The 23,856-nt window shown below is 45.6% G+C and overlaps 1 protein-coding gene across 12 annotated transcripts; it reads left to right on the top strand.

The window, feature by feature from the left end:
* Positions 1-1,305: 1,305 nt before the first annotated feature.
* On the top strand, positions 1,306-21,401 carry LOC128342594 (zinc finger protein 883-like). 12 transcript variants are annotated; one of them, XM_053290050.1, is made up of 9 exons: positions 2,268-2,412; positions 4,931-5,025; positions 5,638-5,813; positions 9,088-9,283; positions 11,580-11,703; positions 13,052-13,137; positions 14,258-14,384; positions 16,396-16,500; positions 18,485-21,401. In XM_053290050.1, exons 4-9 carry the CDS (start codon positions 9,188-9,190, stop codon positions 20,275-20,277), a joined length of 2,331 nt encoding a protein of 776 aa, XP_053146025.1. In that variant the 5' UTR covers positions 2,268-2,412; positions 4,931-5,025; positions 5,638-5,813; positions 9,088-9,187; the 3' UTR covers positions 20,278-21,401. The 12 variants fall into 12 exon arrangements, with proteins under 12 accessions (XP_053146031.1, XP_053146030.1, XP_053146033.1 ...); XM_053290051.1 differs by lacking the exons at positions 4,931-5,025; positions 5,638-5,813 and adding an exon at positions 6,020-6,080; XM_053290049.1 differs by lacking the exon at positions 4,931-5,025.
* The last annotated feature ends 2,455 nt before the right edge of the window (positions 21,402-23,856 follow it).

Genomic DNA, 23,856 nt, shown 5'->3' with positions numbered 1-23,856 from the left:
TATGAAAATGTGCTATGTGTGGTGAACTGAGTGGAGCAAGATTGCCTATCGCAAGACCAGGGTGTACTCAAGACGTGAGATTACCTATCTATAGAATTTGATAGGCCACTTCTCCACTGTCCTTACTAGACAATTTGTGATTCATACGGGTTTGGGAAGGTGACCTCTTATCTATGTAACTGGTGTGTCTCATGAAGAGTGATTTCTTGCACCTCTTGAGGTGAGGAAATTCGTCCCTGCTTGCTTCACCTTAGAAAGGATGTCTGCAGTGGCACGGTGATGCATCCCTTTAAGGGCTGGTATGTGTTGCATACCATGTGTTGCAAACCAACAAAGATTAGAATTGTCCGGACAATGGTTTTCCCCGTGACACTCTATGGATGCGAAAACTGGAGCTTGAAGAAGCAAGATAGAAAAAGCAAGATAGAAAAGCCCCTGGTGGTGCAGTGGTAAAACTGCCGCCCTGTAACCAGAAGGTTACAAGTTTGATCCTGACCAGGGGCTCAAGGTTGACTCAGCCTTCCATCCTTCTGAGGTTGGTAAAATGAGTACCCAGAATGTTGGGGGCAATATGCTAAATCAATGTAAATCGCTTAGAGAGCTCCGGCTATAAAGCGGTATATAAATGTAAATGCTATTGCTATTGCTATTGATGATTTTGAACTTTGGTGCTGAAGAAGACTTTTGAGGATACCATGGACAGCCAGGAAAACAAACAAATGGATCCTAGAACAGATCAATCCAGGATTTTCACTCAAGGCACAAATGACCAGGCACAAACTATCATACTTTGGACACATTCTTGAGAAGTCTATATAATGCTGGGAAAGTGGAAGGAAAGAGAAGAACAGGATGACCAGCAGCTAGGTGGATCAATTCGATTACAACAGCGATGAATGCACCACAGAGAGACCTTAAAGGCCAAGTTGAAGACAGATCATCCTGGAGAGAATCTATCAGGAGTGTAGGGAGGCTGGCGGTGGTCTGTGTGGAGCCGCTGATGTGGCTCCCTGGCCCCGCCCCCACATCTGATGTCAGATGCAGGGGCTGGCTAGCCATACGCCCGTGTCTGACATCAGATGCAGGGGCGTGGTCTCTCTCCCCAACAGGGCTGCGCTTAGACAGGGAGAGTCATTCTGGCCATGCTGCCAACGCAGCATGGGCTGATTTCAGTTCCAAACAGGGCTGTGCGACCCTGTTTGGGATCGCAATAACGCCCCCCATGTCTGACGTCGGACGCGGGGGGCGTGTCTGGGGCTGCGCTCGCGGCCCCCGATTGGTGGCAACCCAGGTTCTTTGAACCCGTTTGCCTAGTGGTGGCTCTGCCCCTGGAATCTATCTGTGTGGTTGCTAAGTCGACACCGACTTGATGGCACTTAATTATCAATCAATCAATGTGTTGCAAAAGCTGTTCCACTCCCGCCAGGAACTGGCATTGTTGCCCGACTGCCTCTGGACCAGGTAGATACCATTTAGCCACCATGGCTAATATGGGGGGGGCACTATTTGTCTGTCATATCTAGATGGCACCTACCTACCTACCTTTCTGCTGTGTCTGCTAGAGCAGTCTGCAGGGGGTAGTGGGAGTGTGGGAGAGGCACAGGCACCTTCCCGGAAGGGTGAGGGATCATGTAGCCTCAGACAACCTCTGCTAACTTGGCAAAGAGGACCTTTTAATGTGGTGATTCTCTTTATTTAGAAGGGGGAGAGTAACTGGCCCTCTCCACCCCCAGCACAGTACCTCCAGTGACTGTTGCTGGTGTCTATCTTGTGTTTCTTTTTAGATTGTGAGCCCTTTGGGGACAGGGATCCATCTTATCTTATTTATTTGTTATTTCTCTGTGTAAGCCATTTTTGGAAGGGCGGTATAGCAATCAAATAGAAAATAATAATAATAAGTAGCCCCACCACCACCACTGTGGGACTCTATGTGGGAACTCAAAGGAAAGGTACTTATTATGTACTGAGGAAATTATTTAGTTTCAATAGTTTCGTCGGAGCTCCTTTCCTTCTCAGTTGCCAATGAGAGGAGAGTCAAGGTTAGGGGTGTGCAAAAACCTAGTTTCCCCTGCACGATTTCATTTCATTTTCATTTGTTGTGCTGCATAAAATCTGTCCAGCCTCAGCCCACAGGTCAAACTAAACTAAACCTTGAGTGGATGGTTTGGTCTTATCCAGAAAGGACGCTCCTCGGGACTATCTCAGGGTTAAAGAAACAGAGTCGGGATCTCCCTAGAGCAGCCTGGATCCTGGGGAGGAAGGGGAGGAGAGCCGAATAAGGATTTCACTTCCTGTTCTGTCTGGCGTGGGAAATCGGCTGGTGAATTTCCCAGGCGCGCCATCCGAAGTTAGAGGAGTCTGGTTGGTCGTGTTTTCGCTTTTTCTTTGCTGTTTTTCTGGTGGATTCAAAGGGTAGGTGGGCAAAAGGGATCCAAGACAGTGCAGTGGGAGGGCGGAAATTACAAAGTAATGATTAGGAAGGAAGACATGAGGGGGAAATTGTCTTCTTAAAGAAAGTGGTTATGGAGGGAAGGTGAGCAATACCGCAAATGCACGACTGCAGTCAAAGGGGAGGAATCTGTGTAGCTGATCCAAGCCGATTTCTTTCCACAAACTTAAGAAGCAGTGGCAGAGATGGTGCTGAAATAATCTTAGAGAAGAGTTTTGCAGAATTGGGTCCCAGACGTCATTGGACTACAACTGCCATCATCTCCGGCCACAGTGGCTGAAAATGTTGGCTGCTGGGAGTTGTGGTCTGACAATGTCTGGGGTCCCAAGGTTGAGAAGCCCTGCTCTAAGATTTGACCTGTTAACTGGGGGAAATGAATGACTTAAAAAGGATTTACCCATGGCCTTTGGAAAGTATTGGCTTTTTCTGATGAGTTGTTCTGAAGATAAATGTTCATCCTCACTTGAATGCATTGCAGGGACCAGTGGGAAATATAGTGTATTGCATGCTCTTCACTTCTTTGAACAGTAAGTAACATAGGAAGTTGCCTTATACTACGTCAGAGAGCACTGGTCTGTCTAGCGCAGTACACTGACTGGCAGTGGTTCCCCAGGATTTCAGAAGGGTATTTCCCAGCCCCAGCCAAGAGATGCTACCAGGGATTGAACCTGAGACCTTCTACAGGCAAAGCAGATGACTGAGCTATGGCTCCATTTAAATGTTCCCCGGGGGTGGGGGCAGCACTACCTAGGTTTGGGTTTCCTGAAGAGAGCTGGTCTTGTGGTAGCAAGCATGACTTGTCCCATTAGCTAAGCAGGGTCTCCCCTGGTTGCATTTGAATGGGAGACCACATGTGAGCACTGTGAGATATTTTCCTCAGGGGATGCAGCCTCTCTGGGAAGTACATCTAGGTTCCAAATTCCTTCCCTGGCTTCTCCAAGATAGGGCTGAGAGACATTTCTGCCTGCAACCTTGGAGAATCCACTGCCAGTCTGTGTAGACAATATTGAGCTATATAGACCAATGGTCTGACTTAATATATGGCAGCTTCCTATGTTCCTTCGGAGAAGAGAGCACTGGAGACTTAAAGGTTTTAGTAATATTTGCTTTATTTACAAATATATGAGTAGATAGATAAGAACACCCTGGCTGGATCAGGCCTGAAGTCCATCCAGTCCAGCATCCTGTTTCGCACAGTAGCCCACCAGATGCCTCTGAGAGCCCACAGGCAAGAGGTGAGGATTTCCCCTCTCTCTTGCTTTTGCTCCCCTGCAACTGGTATTTGGAGGCATCTTGCCTCTGAGGCTGGAGGTGGCCTATAGCCACCAGACTGGTAGCTACTTGACCTTTCTGATTTTGTCCAAGACCCTTTTAAAGCCATCCAAGCTAGTGGCCATCACTAATTTGGATGGCAGAGAATTCCATAGATAAATTACACACTATGAAAAAGTACTTCCTTTTGTCTGTCCTAAATTTCCCGGACTTCAGTTTCATGGGATGACCCCTGGTTCGAGTGCTGTGAGAAAGGGAGAAATTTCTCTCTCTCTTTCTACTCCATGAATAATTTTATACACTGTCTCTCCTTAGTCCCCTCTTTTCCAAATTAAAAAGCCCCAGAGCCTGCAGCCTTGCCTCATAAGGAAGGTACTTCAGGCCCCTGACCATCTTGGCTGCCCTCTTCTGCACCTTTTCCAGTTCTACAATGTCCTTCTTAAGATACAGTCACCTTTATCCACGTGCCTGTCAAAGAACTCCAAAAGGACTCTCAAACTCTCAAAGAACTCTCAAAGACCTCCAAAAGGTTAGTGAGGCAGGACTTGCCCTTGCGGAAGACATGCTGGTTCTCCTTCAGCGAGGCCTGTTCTTCTATATGTTTAACAATTTTGCCCCTAAGTATGTTTTCCATCAATTTACCCAGCACAGAAGTTAAGCTAATCAGCCTGTAATTTCCCAGATCCCTTTTTGAAAATCTGGGTTACATTAGCTACTTTCCAGTTCTCTGGTACAGAGCCTGATTGTAGGGACAAGTTACTTACTTTTGCTAGGAGATCAGCAATTTCACATTTGAGTTCCTTCAGAACTCTTGGATGGATGCCATCTGGCCCTGGGGATTTAATTTGTGGTTTTTCAAGACAGTTTAGGACGTTCTCTCTTGTCACCTCAAATTGGCCCAGTTCTTCAGCCTCCAAGCCTGAGAAGCTCAGTTCTGGAGTGCGTATATGGTTAGTATCCTGTGCCGTGAAGAGAGATGCAAAGAACTCATTCAGCTTCTCTGCCGTCTGCTTATCCTCTTTAATAATCCCTTTCATGCCCGCATCGTCTAGGAGTCCAACTGCCTCCCTGGCAGGTTTTCTGCTTCTTATATATTTAAAGCAGTTTTTGTTATTCCCCTTGACACTCCTAGTTTTTGTCATTCCCCTTGACACTCCTAGCGATATGCTCCTCAAACTCTCTTTTATATCCCTGTCTCCTTTCTCATAGCTAAGATGATCCTGCAACAAGTTAAGGGGTTATAAATCCAGATGTTCAATAATGGTGGATTAGGGAGAGGCATTATCCTAACAGCTGCAAAAAAGGTAGTTTAGTCTTAGAGAAAATATGCAAGTTTGTATTTAGCTACATGGGATAAATTCCTAGATCTGTCTGCAACCTGAAGGCAAGTATGTGGTTTTGATAAATTGTGTTTTACTATTTTAATTGGCTTTGATTTTAACCCCTTTTCTGTAAACTGCCATGAGATTTTATAATTTGATGCTATAAAAATGCAATAAATAAATCATCTGATATTGGTGATAGGCTTGGTAAATTTAACCACTGATATTGCAGGTATGTCCTGAACAATGAATCAGGACTTCCTCAGTTTGACTCTTGCCTCTGCCATAAACTCACTATTGCTTTTATTTATTAAAAGATTTATATCCCACCTCTTTTCCATAGAAACTCAAGGTGATTGGCAACCAGATTTTAAAATCCAAATAAGCAATAAAAACAACAAAGCCAATTGCAAGAGAAGAGCTGTAACATTAAGACAACCAGTAAAGGGATTGAAAAAAAACCACAATGGGAACGTAACCACATAAATTAGCAGTAGTTAAACTGCTTTTAAATCTGACTAGTGTTACTTTTTAAACTTTTAACTGTTATACTTTTTATTATTCATCTGTTTGCTTTTGTGAACTCCCTTGTAGGGATGTGCATGGAACTGGTGGGTGCGCACACATCGTGCCCACCCACTCACGCGCCCGACATGTGGCAGCATACGCAGGCCCATCAAATACTTCTGGGTAGTTCCGGTAAACTACGCTGCCACCCTCATGGGCTTTAACTGAAATTGGATGCCGGCAGGGGAAAAGCAGCGAGAGGGGTAAGTGTAGCCTTCCCCGCCGGGTTCCATGCACATCCCTGCTCCCTTGAGCTGCTGGATTAGGCAGTATATATATATATATATGAAATAAGAGCCAGTGTGGTGTAGTGGTTTGTTGGACTAGGACCTGGGAGACCAGAGTTCAAATTTCCCCCAACAATGAAACTCACTGGATGACTCTGAGCCAAGCCTAACCTACTTTACAGGTTGTTGTGAGGATAAACATACAGTGCTCTGGGCTCCTAGAAGGAAGAGCAGTATAGCAGTGTAAGTATAAATAAATCAAAACCAGTTTGTAGTAGCTGGATTAATTATCAATAGACAGAATTCAAAGAGGGTGTGGATTGAGCTGTTTAAATCGGGGATCTCCAGATACTGTTGGGCTACAACTCCTATCATTCACAGTCACAATGGGGGTGATGGGAGTTGTAGTACAACAACATCTCAAGACCTAGGGATGCTTAAACAATCAAGTGTTCAAATTCTGTTTAAAAACCAGACTTTTAGATGAGTGACGTTTTTGTTGCTGCTGCTCTGTATTTTGTGGTCCCATTGTGTGTGTCTGTGTGTGTGTTAAACTTTTAATAAGATTTGTATTTTTATATTCCAATTTAATATTTTTATTGTGTAACTGTTTTACAGTCTTAGATTGTTTTAAAATATATGATAAACCCCCTTGAGGTTGTTTTAATGAAAGGCGGCATAAAAATTTAATGATAAATTTAAACCAGCTGTGAGCATACCATCAGCCCCCTCCCCTTTGCTGGGAGGTAAGGTGTGTCCAGTGTCCCCAGGCTCTGTTGGCTCTACCATTCAAAACAATGCCAAGTTGTTGCCAGTTATCTCCCAGTCATCAAGGAAACTGGTTGTTGCCAGTTATCTCCCAGTCATCAAGGAATGATGACTGGGAGATAATCCCAGCCTGCCTTCTTGATGGGCCTCTTAACAAGTGATCTCCCTAACAAAAGAAGCAGTACTACTAAGAATACCTTCTAAAGGGGTTTGGCTTCTAGAGAGCCAACCTTTTGCTGTCTGCACTGGGTAATTTTGCTTGCAGAGGTCCCCAAACTTGGGTCTCCAGATTTTGACTACAACTCCCATCATCTCCAGCTGGGGATGGGGAACCCCTGTTCTAGTGTAGATATACAAATATTTTCATTAGCAATATTTTTATTGGCAACCATGCAGACGGCATGATGTAATGCCAAAGTGTGCCATGGGAGAGAAATACCGTATTCACCTAAATCCAAGACTAGATTTCCCCCAAGTTCTTTGGTGTTAGAAATCGGGGGTGGTGATCATCTTAGTTTAAAGTCCTGTTCCTTTCAGGTAAATAAAAGTATAACCTCTCTTTCTTAAAGTGGTTGCTTAAATTCGGATTTCTCTTTTGGGTCAATATGAGTACTTTAAGTCGTTCACAGCTCCTAGGAGACTCTAGCACCATCCACAGAAGGCACTGCTCCCCCATCTCTGCATGATTCACTGTCCTGCTCTTGCCTCCTTCCAGTCAGCCTCCACTGATGATTGGTGCCACATATCTGCATTGGGTGTGATTGGCTCATTCAGTCACTCCCAGAGCAGTGATGCAATATAACTCCCTCAACAAATGCAACAGTGGCGACTCAGAGTGGCATGTCTTCATGATTCCCTGTTCGGGACTCACCTCTAGTCAGGGGCGTATCTAGGGGTAGGGCAGGCAGGGCACGTGCCCCGGGTGCCACTTGAAGGGGGGCGCCATTTTGTAAAATTAATTTTAAAAAAAAATGGCTGCCAAAAACAAAATGGCCACCGTGCATGCTCAAATGGCCTCTGTGAGGCTCTAGGTCATGCCAGGCTTTGCAGAGGCCATTTGAGCATGCGCGGTGGCCATTTTGTTTTCAGTGGCCTTTAAAAAAAAAAAAAAAAATTAAAAAACCGCCACTGCACTTGCTCAAATAGTCCCTGCGAGGCCCTAAAGGCCAGCGGGGTGAGGGGGAATCTTTGCAAACACCCCCAGCCTTTAGGAAGCCCCCCCAAAGGGGCTACGGGTAATAATAATAATAATAATAATAATAATAATAATAATAATAATAATATAATATAAGACACTGTACACATATTCAGTTTGGCACTATGTACAGAGAATCAGGGCTTGTGAATACTGAGCTGACGCTTATGAGCTAGGATTGTATTCATTTTCTCTTACTTTGCTTCTTGTGATAAGTGAGTTAAATGTGATGTCTTGCTAATATGGCTATTAATGGTGAGTTTGTCTTTGAATCAGTGTGAAATCCTTAGTATTAAGGCCCACTGGGAGTTTCTTGCTCTCTTTCTCTCATTTTAACTGTCTTTCTGAAAGACTAGAATATATTCCAAGCAGTGACACAGTTTACTCTGCATATCCTTTAATTATTTCCAGAGTATCTGGGAAAAGTCAAATTCTCCATTGATTTTTAAAACTTATGTAATGGTGATGCTACAATGCATAGTAGAGAATTAGACAGGCACTTCTGTTTAGTTTTCCAAGTACATCTCCACATAGTATTTGGGTATTTCATGAGCCCCAGCATACTGAAATTTGTAGTTTTCCAGCATTGTTTGGTCTGGCTAAGTCCACTGCTAAATAGTTTTTGAAATATTAAAAGATTAACGAGCTTGACTTGTATTTTTCAGCTGATATTATGGTAAAGTTATCTGAAAGATGGGTGTCAGATGCTTGGACAGGGGGCGCAATTTCAGTGTTTGCCCTAGGCGCTATTTTCCCTAGATATGCCTCTGCCTCTTGTGAATCAGAAGGCACATCCAGGACAGAGAGTTGCCTTCAGTCTGAGTAGACAACACTGAGCTAGAAGGACCAATGATCTGGCTCTGTATAAGGCAGGCTTGCATGTTCAAGACCACACAAACACCCTTCCTCCTGTACCACTGCTAGCCTTACAAGGCATAACTGAGACTTGAACCGAGGACTCATAGCTCACGCTCTTTTGTTTTAATTTTTAAAAGCCCCTTTCAGCTTCTACTAACTGTTTTTCCCCCCCAAAGGCTCCCAGATAAATTCAGACTATAAATCTTCCTTATTAATGCCCTATTCACACGTTTTGTTCAACACACGTACAGTTTTATGTGCAATCTGTGTTCAGTGTACGTATATACAGAACTGTGCACATGTATAGTTATTCACTCAGACAACATGATGTTCGAATTGGGCTTAAAAGTACTCATTGCAGTCTAAATTAGAAGCAGATGACGTTTAGGTCCTGATCCATTCCAACTTCCAGAATTCTATTATTTGTAGCCAACTGCAGGATCCTTTCCACCAGTAGCTGAATCCTGAGAGGCATGCATAGGAGCAACATTTGCAGCTGGTGAACCCACAACACTTCCTAGCCCAGAAAATGCAGAACTGGGTCAGAGAAGATGACCCCCAGGCTTGCACCAAAGCGTCGGTCCTGACGGGGGGTTTCCTACAGAGGCAGCAAAGTGCTGAGAAGGTAAGAGTGTTTCATAGTAACTTTCAAAAGGTTGAGAGTGTGGCCAAGAACCAGTATGCACTCATTATTCATTTAGTGCCCTCAGTGTGCATGGCAATTTGCAAATAATGGTTTGCAAGTCCCTGCCCCAAGGAGCACACATCTAAAACCAACATAAGGGAGTCCACACAGGAAGGGAAGGCAAATGGAGGAAGGGTTAAACAGGAGGAAAATGAGAATATTTCACATTAAGAGCCAGTGTTGAGATCTTTATTTTTACTAGCCAACCGCAAAAAAGGGGGGAAGATCTCCCAAGGTGCTGATATATTTGCTTAATATGTTTTTATTAGTACACTTTGATAAAATTGGTTCAATGTTGCCTTGCACGTTTTGAGACCAAAACAAAAGCAAGGGCGATCACGGAAATACAACCAAGCAAAACAGAGGGGGGGATAAAACCCAACCGTGACTAAGGCGAACGTGTATAAAAATTGTATATAGCAAACAAACAATAGAGATATGTATAAATATACAATAGACCAACAGTAAGGTAATCTCTGATTTGTAGCACTGATAAAAAATTAATAATTAAACCAAACATAACAATTCAAAATGGAACATGAATAATAACATGTACAATGGTGATCAAAGACATCCCCAGTTTCTGGGCATCCTGAGGGAGGAGATGCTTGATTTTCCTGGGCAGACAACTGGCAGAAGCCACCCTCCCGGCTGATCGACCAGGAGCCTTCTCAGGTGTACCTTAAACCATAATTATGGTTTATGTTCTTCATTATTTTAAATTGATCAGTGTGTTGTTTTTTTATGGAGCCTGCTTGGCGTACAAAATGATACCAATATTATTTGTAAATATATGCAATTCAAATTGATAGAAAAGGCAGGGTATTGATGAAGTGTGTGTGTGTGTGTGTGTGTATGTGTGTTTACCGCTGGGAGGTGTACACAATTTAAAAAACAGATTAAAATACAAAAGACACAATAAAGTATACAACAGTTATTAAAACAAATTATTAAAATTAATTCTAATTAAAACCTTGCAAGAACAGGAGAGTCTTGAGGGTTTTCCTGAAAACAAAGAGAGAAGGAGATGCTCTTATTTCAGCAGGGAGCATGTTCCAAAGCCCCGAGGCAGCCACAGGAAAAGCCCGGTCCTGAGCTGCCACCAAACGAGCCGGTGGCAACCGTAACCAGACCCCTCCAGAAGATCATAACATGAAGCAGGGTTCATGACAAAGAAGGCGCTCTCTTAAATAGCCTGGACCCAAGCCATTAAGGGCTTTATGGGTAAAATAGTAAATACTAAGCCAGGCCTTGACAAATTTGCTTTAGATCTAGGAGCCAGCTAACGGAACACTTGACAAAATGACCAGACTTATTGACGGACATTTGCGGGGGGTGGGTGGGTTTAAGGGCTTCTCTTTATCCCCTTCATAGTAAATGTGCTTTGAACAGAAACATGGTCCCTGGGACAAATATAGATTTTATTAAATAACTCTATCTCTTGAGTTAGAAATGTAGCCGTGGTGCCTAGACTTAAGTCCACTGGCACCCTGTACAAGCTATTTGTTAGTAATTTTTTATTATTACTATTATTATTATTATTATTATTATTACATTTATATCCCGCTCTTCCTCCAAGGAGCCCAGAGCGGTGTACTACATACTTGAGTTTCTCTTTCACAACAACCCTGTGAAGTAGGTTAAGCTGAGAGAGAAGTGACTGGCCCAGAGTCACCCAGCAAGTATCATGGCTGAATGGGGATTTGAACTCTGGTCTCCCCGGTCCTAGTCCAGCACTCTAACCATTACACCACGCTCAGTAATCTATTATGGTTATTGGCTGACATGCCACACAGCAGAATGTCATTGTTGGGGACTTGTGCAGCATGGAATGCAGCCTGTTGTGGCAGCCGGGCGACAGGGCAGCTACAGAACAACTTAAAACTGCTCTGGGGCTGCTGTGCAGTGCTACTTCCCCGGTGGGTCCCTCCTGCTTCTCATCTGCTGTGCACGATATTGGCCACCCTTATTAGCATCCAGTGTGGTGTAGTGGTTAGAGTGCTGGATGGGGGACACCTAGGTTTAACTCCCCTCCCCACTCAGCCTTGAAGCTCACTGGGTGACCTTGGGCCAGTCACTTGCTCTCAGCCTAGCCTACCTCACAAGGTTGTTGTGAGGATAAAATGGTGTGGGGAGGTTGTTTGTTGGTCTGAGCTCCTTGGGGGAGAGAGAAGAAAAAATGCCACAGAAATATAGAGGACAGAAGTAATATTATAATATTCTTAATGGAATCCAGTTTCCAGTGGTGGTGCTGGAGGAGGAGGAGAGGACAGAGTCAGAGAGGACTCCAACATGCAGCTGGCAGAGAGCACCTCACAGGATGAGCAAACACGCAGAGGACGAAGATGCCACCTGGCTGGGTGAGGAGCCCTTGTTCCTTGTGTGGGTGCTCTTGAGATTTCTAACAAAGACTTTCCCTCAAGCCTGCCTCACTCACTGGTGCCACAGAAGTGTGGCCTGGGAATCGCTTGTCTCTAGTCAAGATGGCAGGAAGGATAATATTAAAGCTTTGAAATCAGTTTCTCCCTCCAGTAGAAGGGTCGGTTCTAGGAAGAGCCATAGAGTTGGGGGACAGGGCTAGAGTGACAAGCAGCCTGGCAAAAATGGAAAGCCTCCATTGGCCGCAATCCTCTACTTATGTTGAGCAGCATGGTAGAGCAGTCCTTGGGGACCTGGAACTCTTGGGTTGGGGTAATAAAGCTGGGAAGTATAGAGTGTGGATTATCACAGATTATTTATCTCTCCCAGAACTTGTCATGATATATGAAGCTGCCTTAAACGGAGCCAGAACATTGGCTCTCCTTGCTCAGTGTTGGGCCAGTTGAGACAATGCCTTGCCAGCTTATGTGATTAGGATGAGGCGAGCGTGTCCATCATGACATAGGAACATAGGAGCATAGGAAGCTGCCATATACTGAGTCAGACCATTGGTCTATCTAGCTCGGTATTGTCTACACAGACTGGCTGCGGCTTCTCCAAGGTTGCAGGCAGGAATCTCTCTCAGCCCTCTCTTGGAGATGCTGCCAGGGAGGGGAAGATCTTACAGTGCTCACATGTGGTCTCCCATTCATATGCAACCAGGGTGGACCCTGTTTAGCTAGGGAGACAAGTCATGTTTGCTACCACAAGACCAGCTCTAGCAGCTGCCTTATACTGATGAGTCAGTCCATTGGTCCATCTGGCTCAGTGCTGTCTGCAATGATTGGTGGCAGCTCTCTGGGTTTCAGGCGGGAGGCTCCTCAACCCAATCTGGGGTTGCCAGGGATTGAACCTGGGGCCTTCTTCGTGCACAGCAGATGCTCTACCAGTGTACTACGACCCCATCCCCATATCATCTTCTTGCTAGTATCATCTGGTTGACTGCTGTGAGGAACAGGATGCTGGATTCGATGGACTTTGGACTGATCCAGCAAAACTCTTCTTAGGTTCTTAATCATACTAGCTCAGGCTTCCCCAACCTGGGGGCCTCCAGATGTTGCTGAACTACAACTCCCAGCATCCCTAGCCACTATTTATTGTGTTTGGGTATGCTGGGAGTTGTAGTTCAGCAACATCTGGAGGGCCGCAGGTTGGGGAAGCCTGTGCTAAATGGAACTTTCAGATTTAGAGGCAGCCTACCCCTGAATACCCGCTGCTGCTTTTGGAGAGGCATTTATAAGTCTTAACTGGCTTTCTGAAATCTTCCTGTCACCTTTCTCTTCCTTGCAGGCAGCGGGATGGCATCGCTGATACCATATAGACCATTTCCTCTTTGTGGTGGAGAGGAAACTGCTGCCTGGAATCAGCCACTTCAGGTACATAAGAAGAGCCCTGCTGGATCAGGCTCAGGGCCTATCTAGTCCAGCATCCTGTTTCACACAGTGGCCCACCAGATGCCTCGGAGAAGCCCACAGGCAAGAGATGAAGGCATACACTCTCTCCTAGTTGCTCCCCTGCAACTGGTATTTATTTTCCCTCTGAGGCTGGAGGTGGCATATAGCCATTAATAGACCTCTCTTCCATGAATTTATCTAAACCCCTCTTAAAGCCATCCAGGCTTCTGGTGGTCACCACATCCTGTGGCAGAGACTTCCACTTCTTCTTGTTGTTGTTAATTTGATTTCTATACTGCCCTTCCAAAAATGGCTCAGTGTGGTTTACACAGATAGATAGATAAATAAATAAATAAGATGGATCCCTGTCCCCAAAGGGCTCACAACTTAAAAAGAAACATAAGATAGACACCAGCAACGGTCACTGGAGGATAGGGCCAGTTATTGGGGCCATAAGGGCCATAAGTTAATTATGTGTTGTGTGAGAAAGTACTTCCTTTTGTTGGTCTTAAATTTCTTGGCAATCAGTTTCATCGGATAACTCCTGGTTCTAGTGTTATGAGAGGGGGAGAAAAATTTCTCTCTCTCAACTTTCTCCACACCATGCATGATTTATAGACCTCTATCATGTCTCCACTCAGTCGTCTTTTTTCTGAACTAAAAAGCGCCAGGTGTTGTAGCCTTACCTCATAAGGAAGGTGCTCTAGACCTCATCTTGGATGTGGGTGTCAGTCTGTCTCTCCCTGCCCCATAGCAGTTTCTCTCTAGCCCTATAAACACATTATGCCAACACTCGTACAATCAATGTACAGTGGCCATCGTGACTGTGGCTGATGGGAGTTGTAGTTCAACCACATTTGGGGACCCAAGGTTGAGAACCTCTAGTTTACAGATTATTTTTTTTGGTAAGGGGGTTACCAGTAAACACTTTCTTAATACGTCAAGAGATCCTGTTCATCATCAGTATTTCCCAGATCTGTTCAGACCATACAGAAGTGGATAGAATTCTGGCTCAGATTCTCACAATTAGTGCATGTGGCAGCACAAAGTATTAGAGGAATGGATTCTCTGATCATGAGAAGAACGTGTTCTCTTCTTTCAGGAGCTGGTGACCTTTGAGGAGGTAGCTGTGTATTTCTCCAAGGAGGAATGGAATCTACTGGATGCCTCACAGAGAGCCCTGTACGAGGCAGTCATGCTGGAGAATTATAGAAATGTGATCTCCCTGGGTAAGGACAACAACTCATACAGGCCAAAAGCATGGACTCCTATTGCTTCTCTCCCTCCTCACTGCTAACTGAGCAAAGAGGCACCTTTTTAAAGAGGTGATTCTCTACTGAGCAGGGGGAGAGCCACTGGCCCTTTCCATCCCCAGCACAGCATCCCTCCAGTGGCTGTTGCTGGTGTCTATCTTACATTTCTTTTTAGATTGTGAGCCCTTTGGGGACAGGGATTCTTTCTTTCTTTCTTTCTTTCTTTCTTTCTTTCTTTCTTTCTTTCTTTCTTTCTTTCTTTCTTTGTAAACTGCTTTGAGAACTTTTGTTGAAAAGTGGTATATAGATATGTCATATTCTTCCTGCCCTGCCTGCACCTGCTTGCCACACTGATCTCTCTACAACACCAGCATTTCAGGCTCTTTCCTGGCCTGCTAGGTCGAAGGCTCTAGGGGTATCTCGAACTAGTGCTCCCAGTCAGGGGTGCAGTTATAATTGAGCGGATGGGTTCAAACAACCTGGACCCCCCATCTCCACCCCTCCCTATTTTCTTCATTCTCTCCCTCACACTGAGTGGCCACTGGGGAATGGGGTGAACACAGGCCCCCTCTCCCCTAGCTACGCCCCTGCTCCCAGTGGCCAGGCTCTGGTGGCTTATCTCCTGCACTGCATTCCTGGCAGAGTGTCCTGTCAAAGTACTTCTATTATTTTTCAAGCAGGGGCCACTTTGGCAGAAAAAACCTTTCAATGTGAGTGCTATTTCCCTCTGTGCCGATCTCTGCATGTTACTGTGCTTTTCTTGGTATTTGGGAGGGCCCTTTAAGAGAGATGGAGCCCTCTCTCAAGAGCAATAAGGGGAAAGTGCTGGGAAGGACTACACTTCCCAGCAGTCTCTGGATGCCTTCCAAGATGGCGCAGGAGCTCCAGAGGGCTCCGTTTCACTTAAAGGAGCCCACTGACATTAAGCCAAGTGCAGCACTACATGGCAGGAATGGTTGTCTCCACCTCATGCCAGAGGAACAAGGCACAGTATTCAGCTTTGGCTGCAGCTTCACCCAGGCCCAATAAACAATTAGTTGCCACGCTTAGGGTTAAGAACATAAGAGCAGCCCTGCTGGATCAGGCCCAAGGAGGCCCATCTAGTCCCGCATCCTGTTTCACATGGTGGCCCACCAGATGCCGCTGGGGAGCCCACAGGCAAGAGAAATGGGCATGCCCTCTCTCCTGCTGTTGCTCCCCTGCAACTGGTTGATAGTGGCCGCCACTGGCCCTGGGCCGTAAAATGAAGAACCCTGATCTAGGCTGCAGTACTGGCCAGTCTGAGCATCCAGTCAGCTGACCCCCATAGGGCAAACCCTGTGGTGTAGTGGTTGGTGCTGGACTAGGGGAGACCCGAGTTCAAATCCCCATTCAGCCATGAGACTTGCTGGGTGACTCTGGGCCAGTCACTTCTCTCTCAGCCTAACCTACTTCACAGGGTTGTTGTGAGGAGAAACCTAAGTATGTAGTACACCGCTCTGGGCTCCTTGGAGGAAGAGCAGGATATAAATGTTAAATTAAATAAATAAAATAAAAAATATATAATATAATATTATAATAATAATAATAATTAATAGACCAAAATAATCCCAGTGGTAATTGGCGCCCTGGGTGCAGTTCCAAAAGACCTTGAAGAGCACCTCGACACCATAGGGGCCACAGAAATCACCATCAGCCAATTACAAAAAGCAGTTTTACTGGGAGCATCCTATATTCTGCGACGATATCTATAACAGCAACAACATTGACAATAAAATTCAGCCATCCCAGGTCCTTGGGAAGGACTCGATGTCTGGATAAAACAAACCAGTCAATAACACCCGTCTGACTGTGTAAATAAATAAATAAATAAATAAATAAATAATAAAGCCCTAGCCTCAGAGCCCAATCTGAGCAACATATGTCTGAGGACACATGTTTAGGCTGCTGACCGCTTCTGCTGTTCAGAGCATCAAGAATAAATGGTTTGTTTTTCTTTCCTCCCGAGAGGGGCTTTTGATTCTCAACCGTAACTTCGTCTCTGATCTGGAAGAAGAAATGGCAGACCTGTTTGCCCAGAACTGGAACTTTGAAGATGAGCCGAGATCAAGAGGTAATGGCTTGGGGAGGTGTGGACGGGGTCCATTTATGACCCTTTTACAAGGACAAAAATCTAATTTATTAGATCAATAAATAATTTATTAAATTAATAACTAATTAATGATTTAATCTGATTTATTAGATTATAAATCTAATAGACAAACAATCTAACATTAGAAGGGAAAAGAATAAATTAGGCCAGGGTGACCTTCCCAAAATTTTGAGAAAAACTTGCAGGCTGTGCTTGCGGGATCACTTTGGCAAAACAGTTGGGAGGAGAATGCAAACAAAGTCGAAATGTCAGTGGCCTTCACTCTCTTTTTCAGCTCCTGGGTGCCTTTTTTTTGTTTTGGCTAAGATCCTTCCACTCCTTCCTCTCCAGACAGGAAGTACTGTTTCCTCCTTCTGCTGTCACTTGAATTTTGCTTCAGAACAGTACTATCAGAGTGAGGGCAGAAGAAGGAAGCAAGGCTTCTTGTCTGGAGAGGAAAGAAGGCAAGGAACTTTGACAAAATGACACCCAGCAGCAGAGAGGAGAGGGACTGAACAAGCAGTAGGCACAGAAAAAACGGTGAATGAGAGAGCGAGCAAGATTTCAGGAAATCTGAAACGATAGGAACATAGAAAGCTGCCATATACTGAGTCAGACTATTCGTCCATCTAGCTCAGTATTGTCTTCACAGACTGGCAGCGGCTTCTCCAAGGTTGCAGGCGGGAATCTCTCTCAGCCCTATCTTGGAGAAACCAGGGAGGGAACTTGAAACTTTCTGCTCTTCCTAAAGTGGCTCCATCCCTTGAGGGGAATATTAGGGATGTGCACGGTCCGGAGCAGTCCGGACCGGCACCGAAGGGGGGCCTTACTATAAGGGCGGGGAGGGCTTACTTACCCCTCCCGGCGCCTCTTTGTCCCCTCCAGCGCCCGTATTCAACAGAATAATGGGGCGCTGGAAACCAGCCACCACCACCCCGCTTTGCGGGCCTCCGGAGGTCGGCGTGCTTTGCGGTGCGCGCATGCGCGCGCGCGCAAAGCTTCTTCAGTATGGTACAGGACTCCCTAACGAGAGGAGCTTTGTTCGCTAGCTCCTCTCATTTTTTTCAAAGAGATTGGGTGAGGACTTGGGCGGGCGGGCGGGCAGCTAGGAGGGAGGGAGGGCTGGCGGGCGATGGCGGCGGCATTTGTACCTTGAGTTTTTGGCCAAATCTGCCCGCAGCGGGGGGGGGCGGCTGGTTTCCAGCGCCCTGTTATTCTGTTGAATACGGGCGCTGGAGGGGGCAAACAGGCGGGAGGGGTAAGTAAGCCCTCCCTGCCCTTAAAGCAATACCCCCCACCCGGACCCGGACCAGCCAGGGCCGAACCGGTCCGGCAGTTCGGCCATTCTTTAGAATGGCCGCCGGACCGGTTCGGACACACCCCTAGGGAATATCTTACAGTGCTCCCGCTCCCAGTCTCCCACTCACATGCAACCAGGGCAGACCCTGCCCAGCCAGGGGGACAAGTCATGCCCGCCACCACAAGACCAGCTCTCCTCCAAAGAATCTTGAATTGGTCCCCGAAACAGATCCTTATTTGTCGTTACATTTTTATATCAGCAGATCATGAACTCTCTTGGGGATGGACTAATAATTAAAACAATAAAACAATTTAAAACAGCTAAAACAAAACGTCGACCAAATACCTGATCAAACGTGTATCTAAGGCTTTCCTAAAGGCTGCCAGAGATGTTTGGTCTCTTATCCTGGCAGGGATTACATTCCAAAGCTCAGGGGTGGCTACAGAGAAGGCCAAACCCTGAGTCACCAACAGGTGAAATAGAATCCGCTTCAGGCATTCTCCCTAGTTTAAGGGCTTTAGCTTCTGCTCTGCTTATTCAATGCTCTAAATGGCTGTCTTTCTTGGTAAGCCTTGCCCTGTATCCCTCGGATTCTAAAATTAGTTTTGGCTCACATTGCCTGTGTGAGGGGAAGGCATTCATGGCAGGACTCTCTGTTTAACCCAGCAGGTGATAAGAAAGAAATGGGTGTGAGGGAGCAAAACCAGCCAGAAAGTTCTAGAGAAATGGATTCATGTGACTTGTGGTGGAAGAAAGCCAAACTGAAGACGGCACTTCTTAGCGGTTCAGAAGAAGGCTCGGAGAAACTGCAGGGCTACTACCCATATGAAGACCAAGTCAACCTAATCAATTTCTTGGGAGGGTACGAGGAACCTGATGGCAGCTTGGTCCAGTGGGCAACCTCCAAGACCGGCCGAGGATTGGAAAGTGAGAAAGCCTTTGGATGGGGACCCGATCTTCTGGCACGTGCAAAGAAGCTGACGGGAGAAAAACCGCACAAGTGCGCCGAGTGTGGCAAAAGCTTCCGCTGGAGGACAAAGCTGCTTGTGCATGAAAGGACCCACACAGGAGAGAAGCCCTTTAAATGCCCCGATTGTGGGAAGGGCTTCAAGCAGCAGGTGCACATTAGCATACATCAGAGAACCCACACGGGGGAGAGACCCTATCAGTGCCCCGAGTGTGGGAAGAGTTTTGCTGACAGCACCTCCCTCAAAAGGCATCAGAGAATCCACACGGGAGAGAAACCCTTCCAGTGCGCCGACTGTGGGCGGCGCTTCAATGACCGGACATCCGTCAAGAGGCACCGGATGATCCATACAGGTGAGAAACCCTACAAGTGCACAGAGTGTGGGGAGAGCTTTCTGTACCAAGTGCAGCTTATTAATCACGAGCAAATGCACCCAGGAGAAAACCCATATCAGTGTTCCGTTTGCAAGCAGATCTTCAGCAAGCCACAGTCCCTGGCCAGCCACAAAAAAATCCATGCAAAACAAGAACGTAGGAATGAGCAGATGCACCCGGGAGAGAAGAAAGCGTATCCATGCTCAGTTTGTAAGCAAAGCTTCAGTAGGCTGCAGTCTCTTGCCAGCCACAAGAAGATCCACTCAAGACAACTGGGTGAGAACAAGGAGATGCAATTAGGAGGAACGGCATATCGATGCTCAGTTTGCGAGCAAAGCTTCAGTGAGCCACAGCCTTTTATTGACCACAGGAAAACCCATGCTATGGAGCAGTGCCAAGACAAGCAAATATATCCAGGAAACGAAATGTATCAGTGCTCCGTCTGTAAGCAGAGCTTTGGAGAGCTCCAGTTCCTGCTTAGCCACAGGAAAATTCATGCCGAGGAGCAACAGGAGGACAGGCAAATGCAGCCAGGAAAAGAAATGTATCAGTGCTCAATTTGCCAGCAAACCTTTGGGAAGCTGCAGTTCTTTATTAACCACAGGAAAATCCATATTAAGGAAGAACGCGAGCATCCACAGGACAGAAAGGGCTTCCCACAGGAAATGCAGCTGGCTGTGCATCAGATGATGCCTGTGGCAGAGAAGCAGCAGGGACTGGAGTGTGGCAGAGCCGTGCCTGCCAAATGCGCTTTTGTGCAGGTGGACGGAGAGAAGGCATTTGTGTGTTTGGAATGTGGGAAAAGCTTTGCTCAAGGGAAAAGCCTGACTGAGCACGGGAGAACCCACACAGGAGAGAAGCCCTATGTATGTGCGCACTGTGGGAAAAGCTTCAGTGATCGGTCATCGGCGAGGAGGCATAAGAGAATCCACACAGGAGAGAAACCCTATCAGTGCCCTGACTGTGGGAGGCGGTTCAACGACGGAACGTCCTTCAAGAGGCACATGACCACTCACACGGGCAAGAGGCCGCATATATGCTTACGCTGTGGGAAGAACTTTCTGTATCACTCACAGCTTATTAATCATGCGAGAATCCATGCAGGAGACAATCTGTAGAAATGCTCTTGTGTGGGTTGGGGGGAGAGGGGTTGGACATTTCAGTTCAAAAACCATTCTTGTTCATTTGAAGTATATATCCAAAAGCAGGCAACAGAATTCGGGTTCCTGAGAATTGTAGCAAACAAATAAATAAATATTTAAAGCACCTTCCTCATCCATATGACTCACAAAATATACTTGAAAGCATGTAGTAAAAGCTGTGAAGCTGGGACCAGCGTATGTAGCTTCAGTTCCTCTATAGTCCCTTGCCTTCCTGTGACTTGTGGAAGTAGAATTATCTGCATATCTGGGCAACTGTGCTTAATTTGCATAATATGGCTCCTAGGATTTGGTTTTTAGGCAGGATGAAGAGGGCAGCATGAAACTGTCCCCACCACATGCATTAGGCCTGGTAGTAGAACAAAGTTGAAACTTGGCAAATGGACTGCACTAATTTTGACTGCTGTGGGGGGGGGGGATTCTAGTTTTGAATACTTTGTGTAAAGAAAAGGGGGAGAAACCTCCCTGCAAATAGAAAACTAGGACAGCACACATCTGTCTAGCCCAGCTGCTCTGTGCCAGTTGAGTTGTGTTTCTGATTGCAGCTCTTAAAATGGATTATTTTAAAAATATTACTCCTCCACTTGCAGGTAGTGTGAAGTGGTACAGTCTGTTTTCCTGTCTCCGCAGTCTAACACCTCGCTTTGCTGCATGTATAAACCAGTTTCTAGTTCCTCCAGATTAAAAAAAGCATTTGTTGTGGCCAATACCGAAAATCAGATTTGGTGTCCAAAATGGAAAAATATCTGGCTAATATTTGGCGTACAGTAGAAATAGATAAATTGTCATATTAAACACACTTGAGAGTATGAGTGGAATTTATGTTTTGATCATATTTTGTTAAAATTCTGGGAAGCTGTTAAAATGCAGATTATAGTTGTAATTAACTAGTTTATATGTCCCAATTTTTATTTCCCCCCCTTTGTTTTGTGTCTTCTGTATGAGGTATGTTAAATATATTTTTAATTACCTCTCTTGCATAATAAGCTTTTTGTTTGCTCATTATAGTACTGTAACAAGAAATGCAAGAAAAAAGAGACTATAAATAAAGAGTTCTTTGCGGGGAGCGGGGGAGTCCTGTAGATTTCAGCCCTCCAGCTACATTGATTTTTTAAAAACATATAATTTATATTCATGGCACTTTTCTCGGTGTTCCAATTTTCCAAATATACAAAAAAACTCCAACATCCATGGGAGAATAGAATTCCAGTTGGAGTGTGTAGATGGACATGGACAGGAAGAGGAGGAAATAGACAGGAAACTGCCTCATACCAAATCAGATTTTTGGTCCACCTTGCTCAGTATTGACATTGTAGCTGGGGATTATGGGAGTTGTAGTTCAGCAACATCTGGAGTAACACAGGTTAGGCACCTCGATCTGCACTGACTGGCAGCAGCTATCCATGGTTTCAGGCAGGCGTCTCTCCCAGCCCTCCTGGCGCTGCTGCCAGGGATTGACCTTAGATGCTTTCCCACCAGCTATGGCCCCATCCCTTAAGAGGAATAGTGCTCATGCATGTACTTATTTTATTTTTATTTTATTTATTTACTACATATACATATACCGCCCCAAACCAAAGTCTCAAGCCTGTTCACAATAATAAAACAATACAAATTAAAACATTAACATCAGTGAAAACTCCAAGAAGCTGCCTAAAATGAAAACAATTTACAGTATTTAAAATTACAAAAGCTAAAAGGCCTGGTTAAAAAAAATGAGTCTTTAAAGATCTTTTAAAAACCGCTAGAGATGGGGAGAGTCTTATGTCAGCGGGAAGTGCATTCCAAAGTCTCGGAGCGACAACGGAGAAGGCCCATACCTGAGTGGCCACCAAATGACTGAACACCAAATGTTCACGAAGAAGTGAACCCTCTTAAATACACTGGGCCAATGGTGCAGTGGAGAAGTGGTTGCTGGTTCGAATCCTTGCTGGTATATTGGGTAGCAGCGATACAGGAAGATGCTGAAAGGCATCATCTCACACTGCGCGGGAGGAGGCAATGGTAAACCCCTCCTATATTCTACCAAAGACAACCACAGGGCTCTGTGGGCGCCAGGAGTTGACACCAACTTGATGGCACAACTTTAAGCCATTCAGGGCTTTACAGGTAATAACCAACCCTTTGTATTTTGCCCAGAAACTAATTGGCAGCAACTAGTGTAGTTCTTTTAAAATAGGAGTAATGTGGTTTCTATGGGCGCCGCCAAAGACCAACCTGGCCGCGGCGACACATGAGTAGACCCCCGCCAGGAGGCTGCAAGCAGCTTCCCGGGCTCGGGGAGGGGGGTTCTCTCCAGGATGCCCCTCGTGCTTGCTCAGGGCATCCTGCAACTTCTGGGGGCTGCACGGCTCCCGATCCTCACAGCCCCTGCCGGCTCTGTGCAGACCTCATTTTGACAAGTCTCACTGATCGTGAGACTCGCCACTCTGAATCACCTAGCCCGACCAAGGAAGGTTGGTGGCAGGCCTATAATTGCCTAGCTCTGACGGCAATCGCCTTCTTATTTATCTTATTTATTTGTTATTTCTCTGTGTGAACCGCCCTGAGCCATTTTTGGAAGGGTGGTATAGAAATCGAACAAACAAACAAACAAACAAACAAATAAAATATTTAGAAGGAGCATCCCAGGTTGGAAAAGGTTTCTACAAGATGGTTGCTACGAATGTTGACGGATGAGCAAATGGCAACTCAATTGCAAGTCCCCTGCTAACTGCTGGGCAAAGAGGCACCTTTTTAAAGTGACAGTTCTCTTTACTGAGCAGGGGGAGAACAACTGGTCCTATCCATCCCCAGCACTGCATCCCTCCAGCTGCTGTTGCTGGTTTCTATCTTACATTTCTGTTTTAGATTGTGAGCCCTTTGGGGACAGGGAGCTAATTAATTAATTAATTTTAATTGAGAGCCCCTGGTGGTGCAGTGGTAAAACTGCCGCCCTGTAACCAGAAGGTTACAAGTTCGATCCTGACCAGGGGCTCAAGGTTGACTCAGCCTTCCATCCTTCCGAGGTCGGTAAAATGAGTACCCAGAATGTTGGGGGGCAATATGCTAAATCATTGTAAACCGCTTAGAGAGCTTCCAGCTATAGAGCGGTATATAAATGTAAGTGCTATTGCTATTGCTATCTATGTAAACCGCCTTGGGGACTTTTGTTGGAAAATGGTATATAGATATTATCATATTTGTATTCACAACTTTTGGAACAGTTCATTTGAGATTCTGCAGACTTTGAGTTTCGATATGTTATCATGGATGGAACATGGGTTCACTGTTTCAATCCTGAGACAAAACAGCAAAGCATGGTGTGCAAACACATCTTCACCACCTCTGATGAAATTTCATGTTTCACAGTCAGCAGGCAAGGGCATGGTGTCCATTTTTGGGGGTGCACAAGGAATTTGGATGATCAACTGTATCCAATGTGGAGCAATGATCACTGGTGGACTACTATGCACGGTTGACTGGGAAATTATGGCAGGCTATCAAAAATGAACAGCATGGCAAATTGTGCCATGGTGTGCTCTTTTACCAAGACCT

The sequence above is a fragment of the Hemicordylus capensis genome, chromosome 2 (assembly GCF_027244095.1).
Source record: "Hemicordylus capensis ecotype Gifberg chromosome 2, rHemCap1.1.pri, whole genome shotgun sequence".
Taxonomy (NCBI): domain Eukaryota; kingdom Metazoa; phylum Chordata; class Lepidosauria; order Squamata; family Cordylidae; genus Hemicordylus; species Hemicordylus capensis.
Note: the sequence above shows the minus strand (reverse complement) of the source record. Positions and strands in the feature narration are given on the sequence as shown.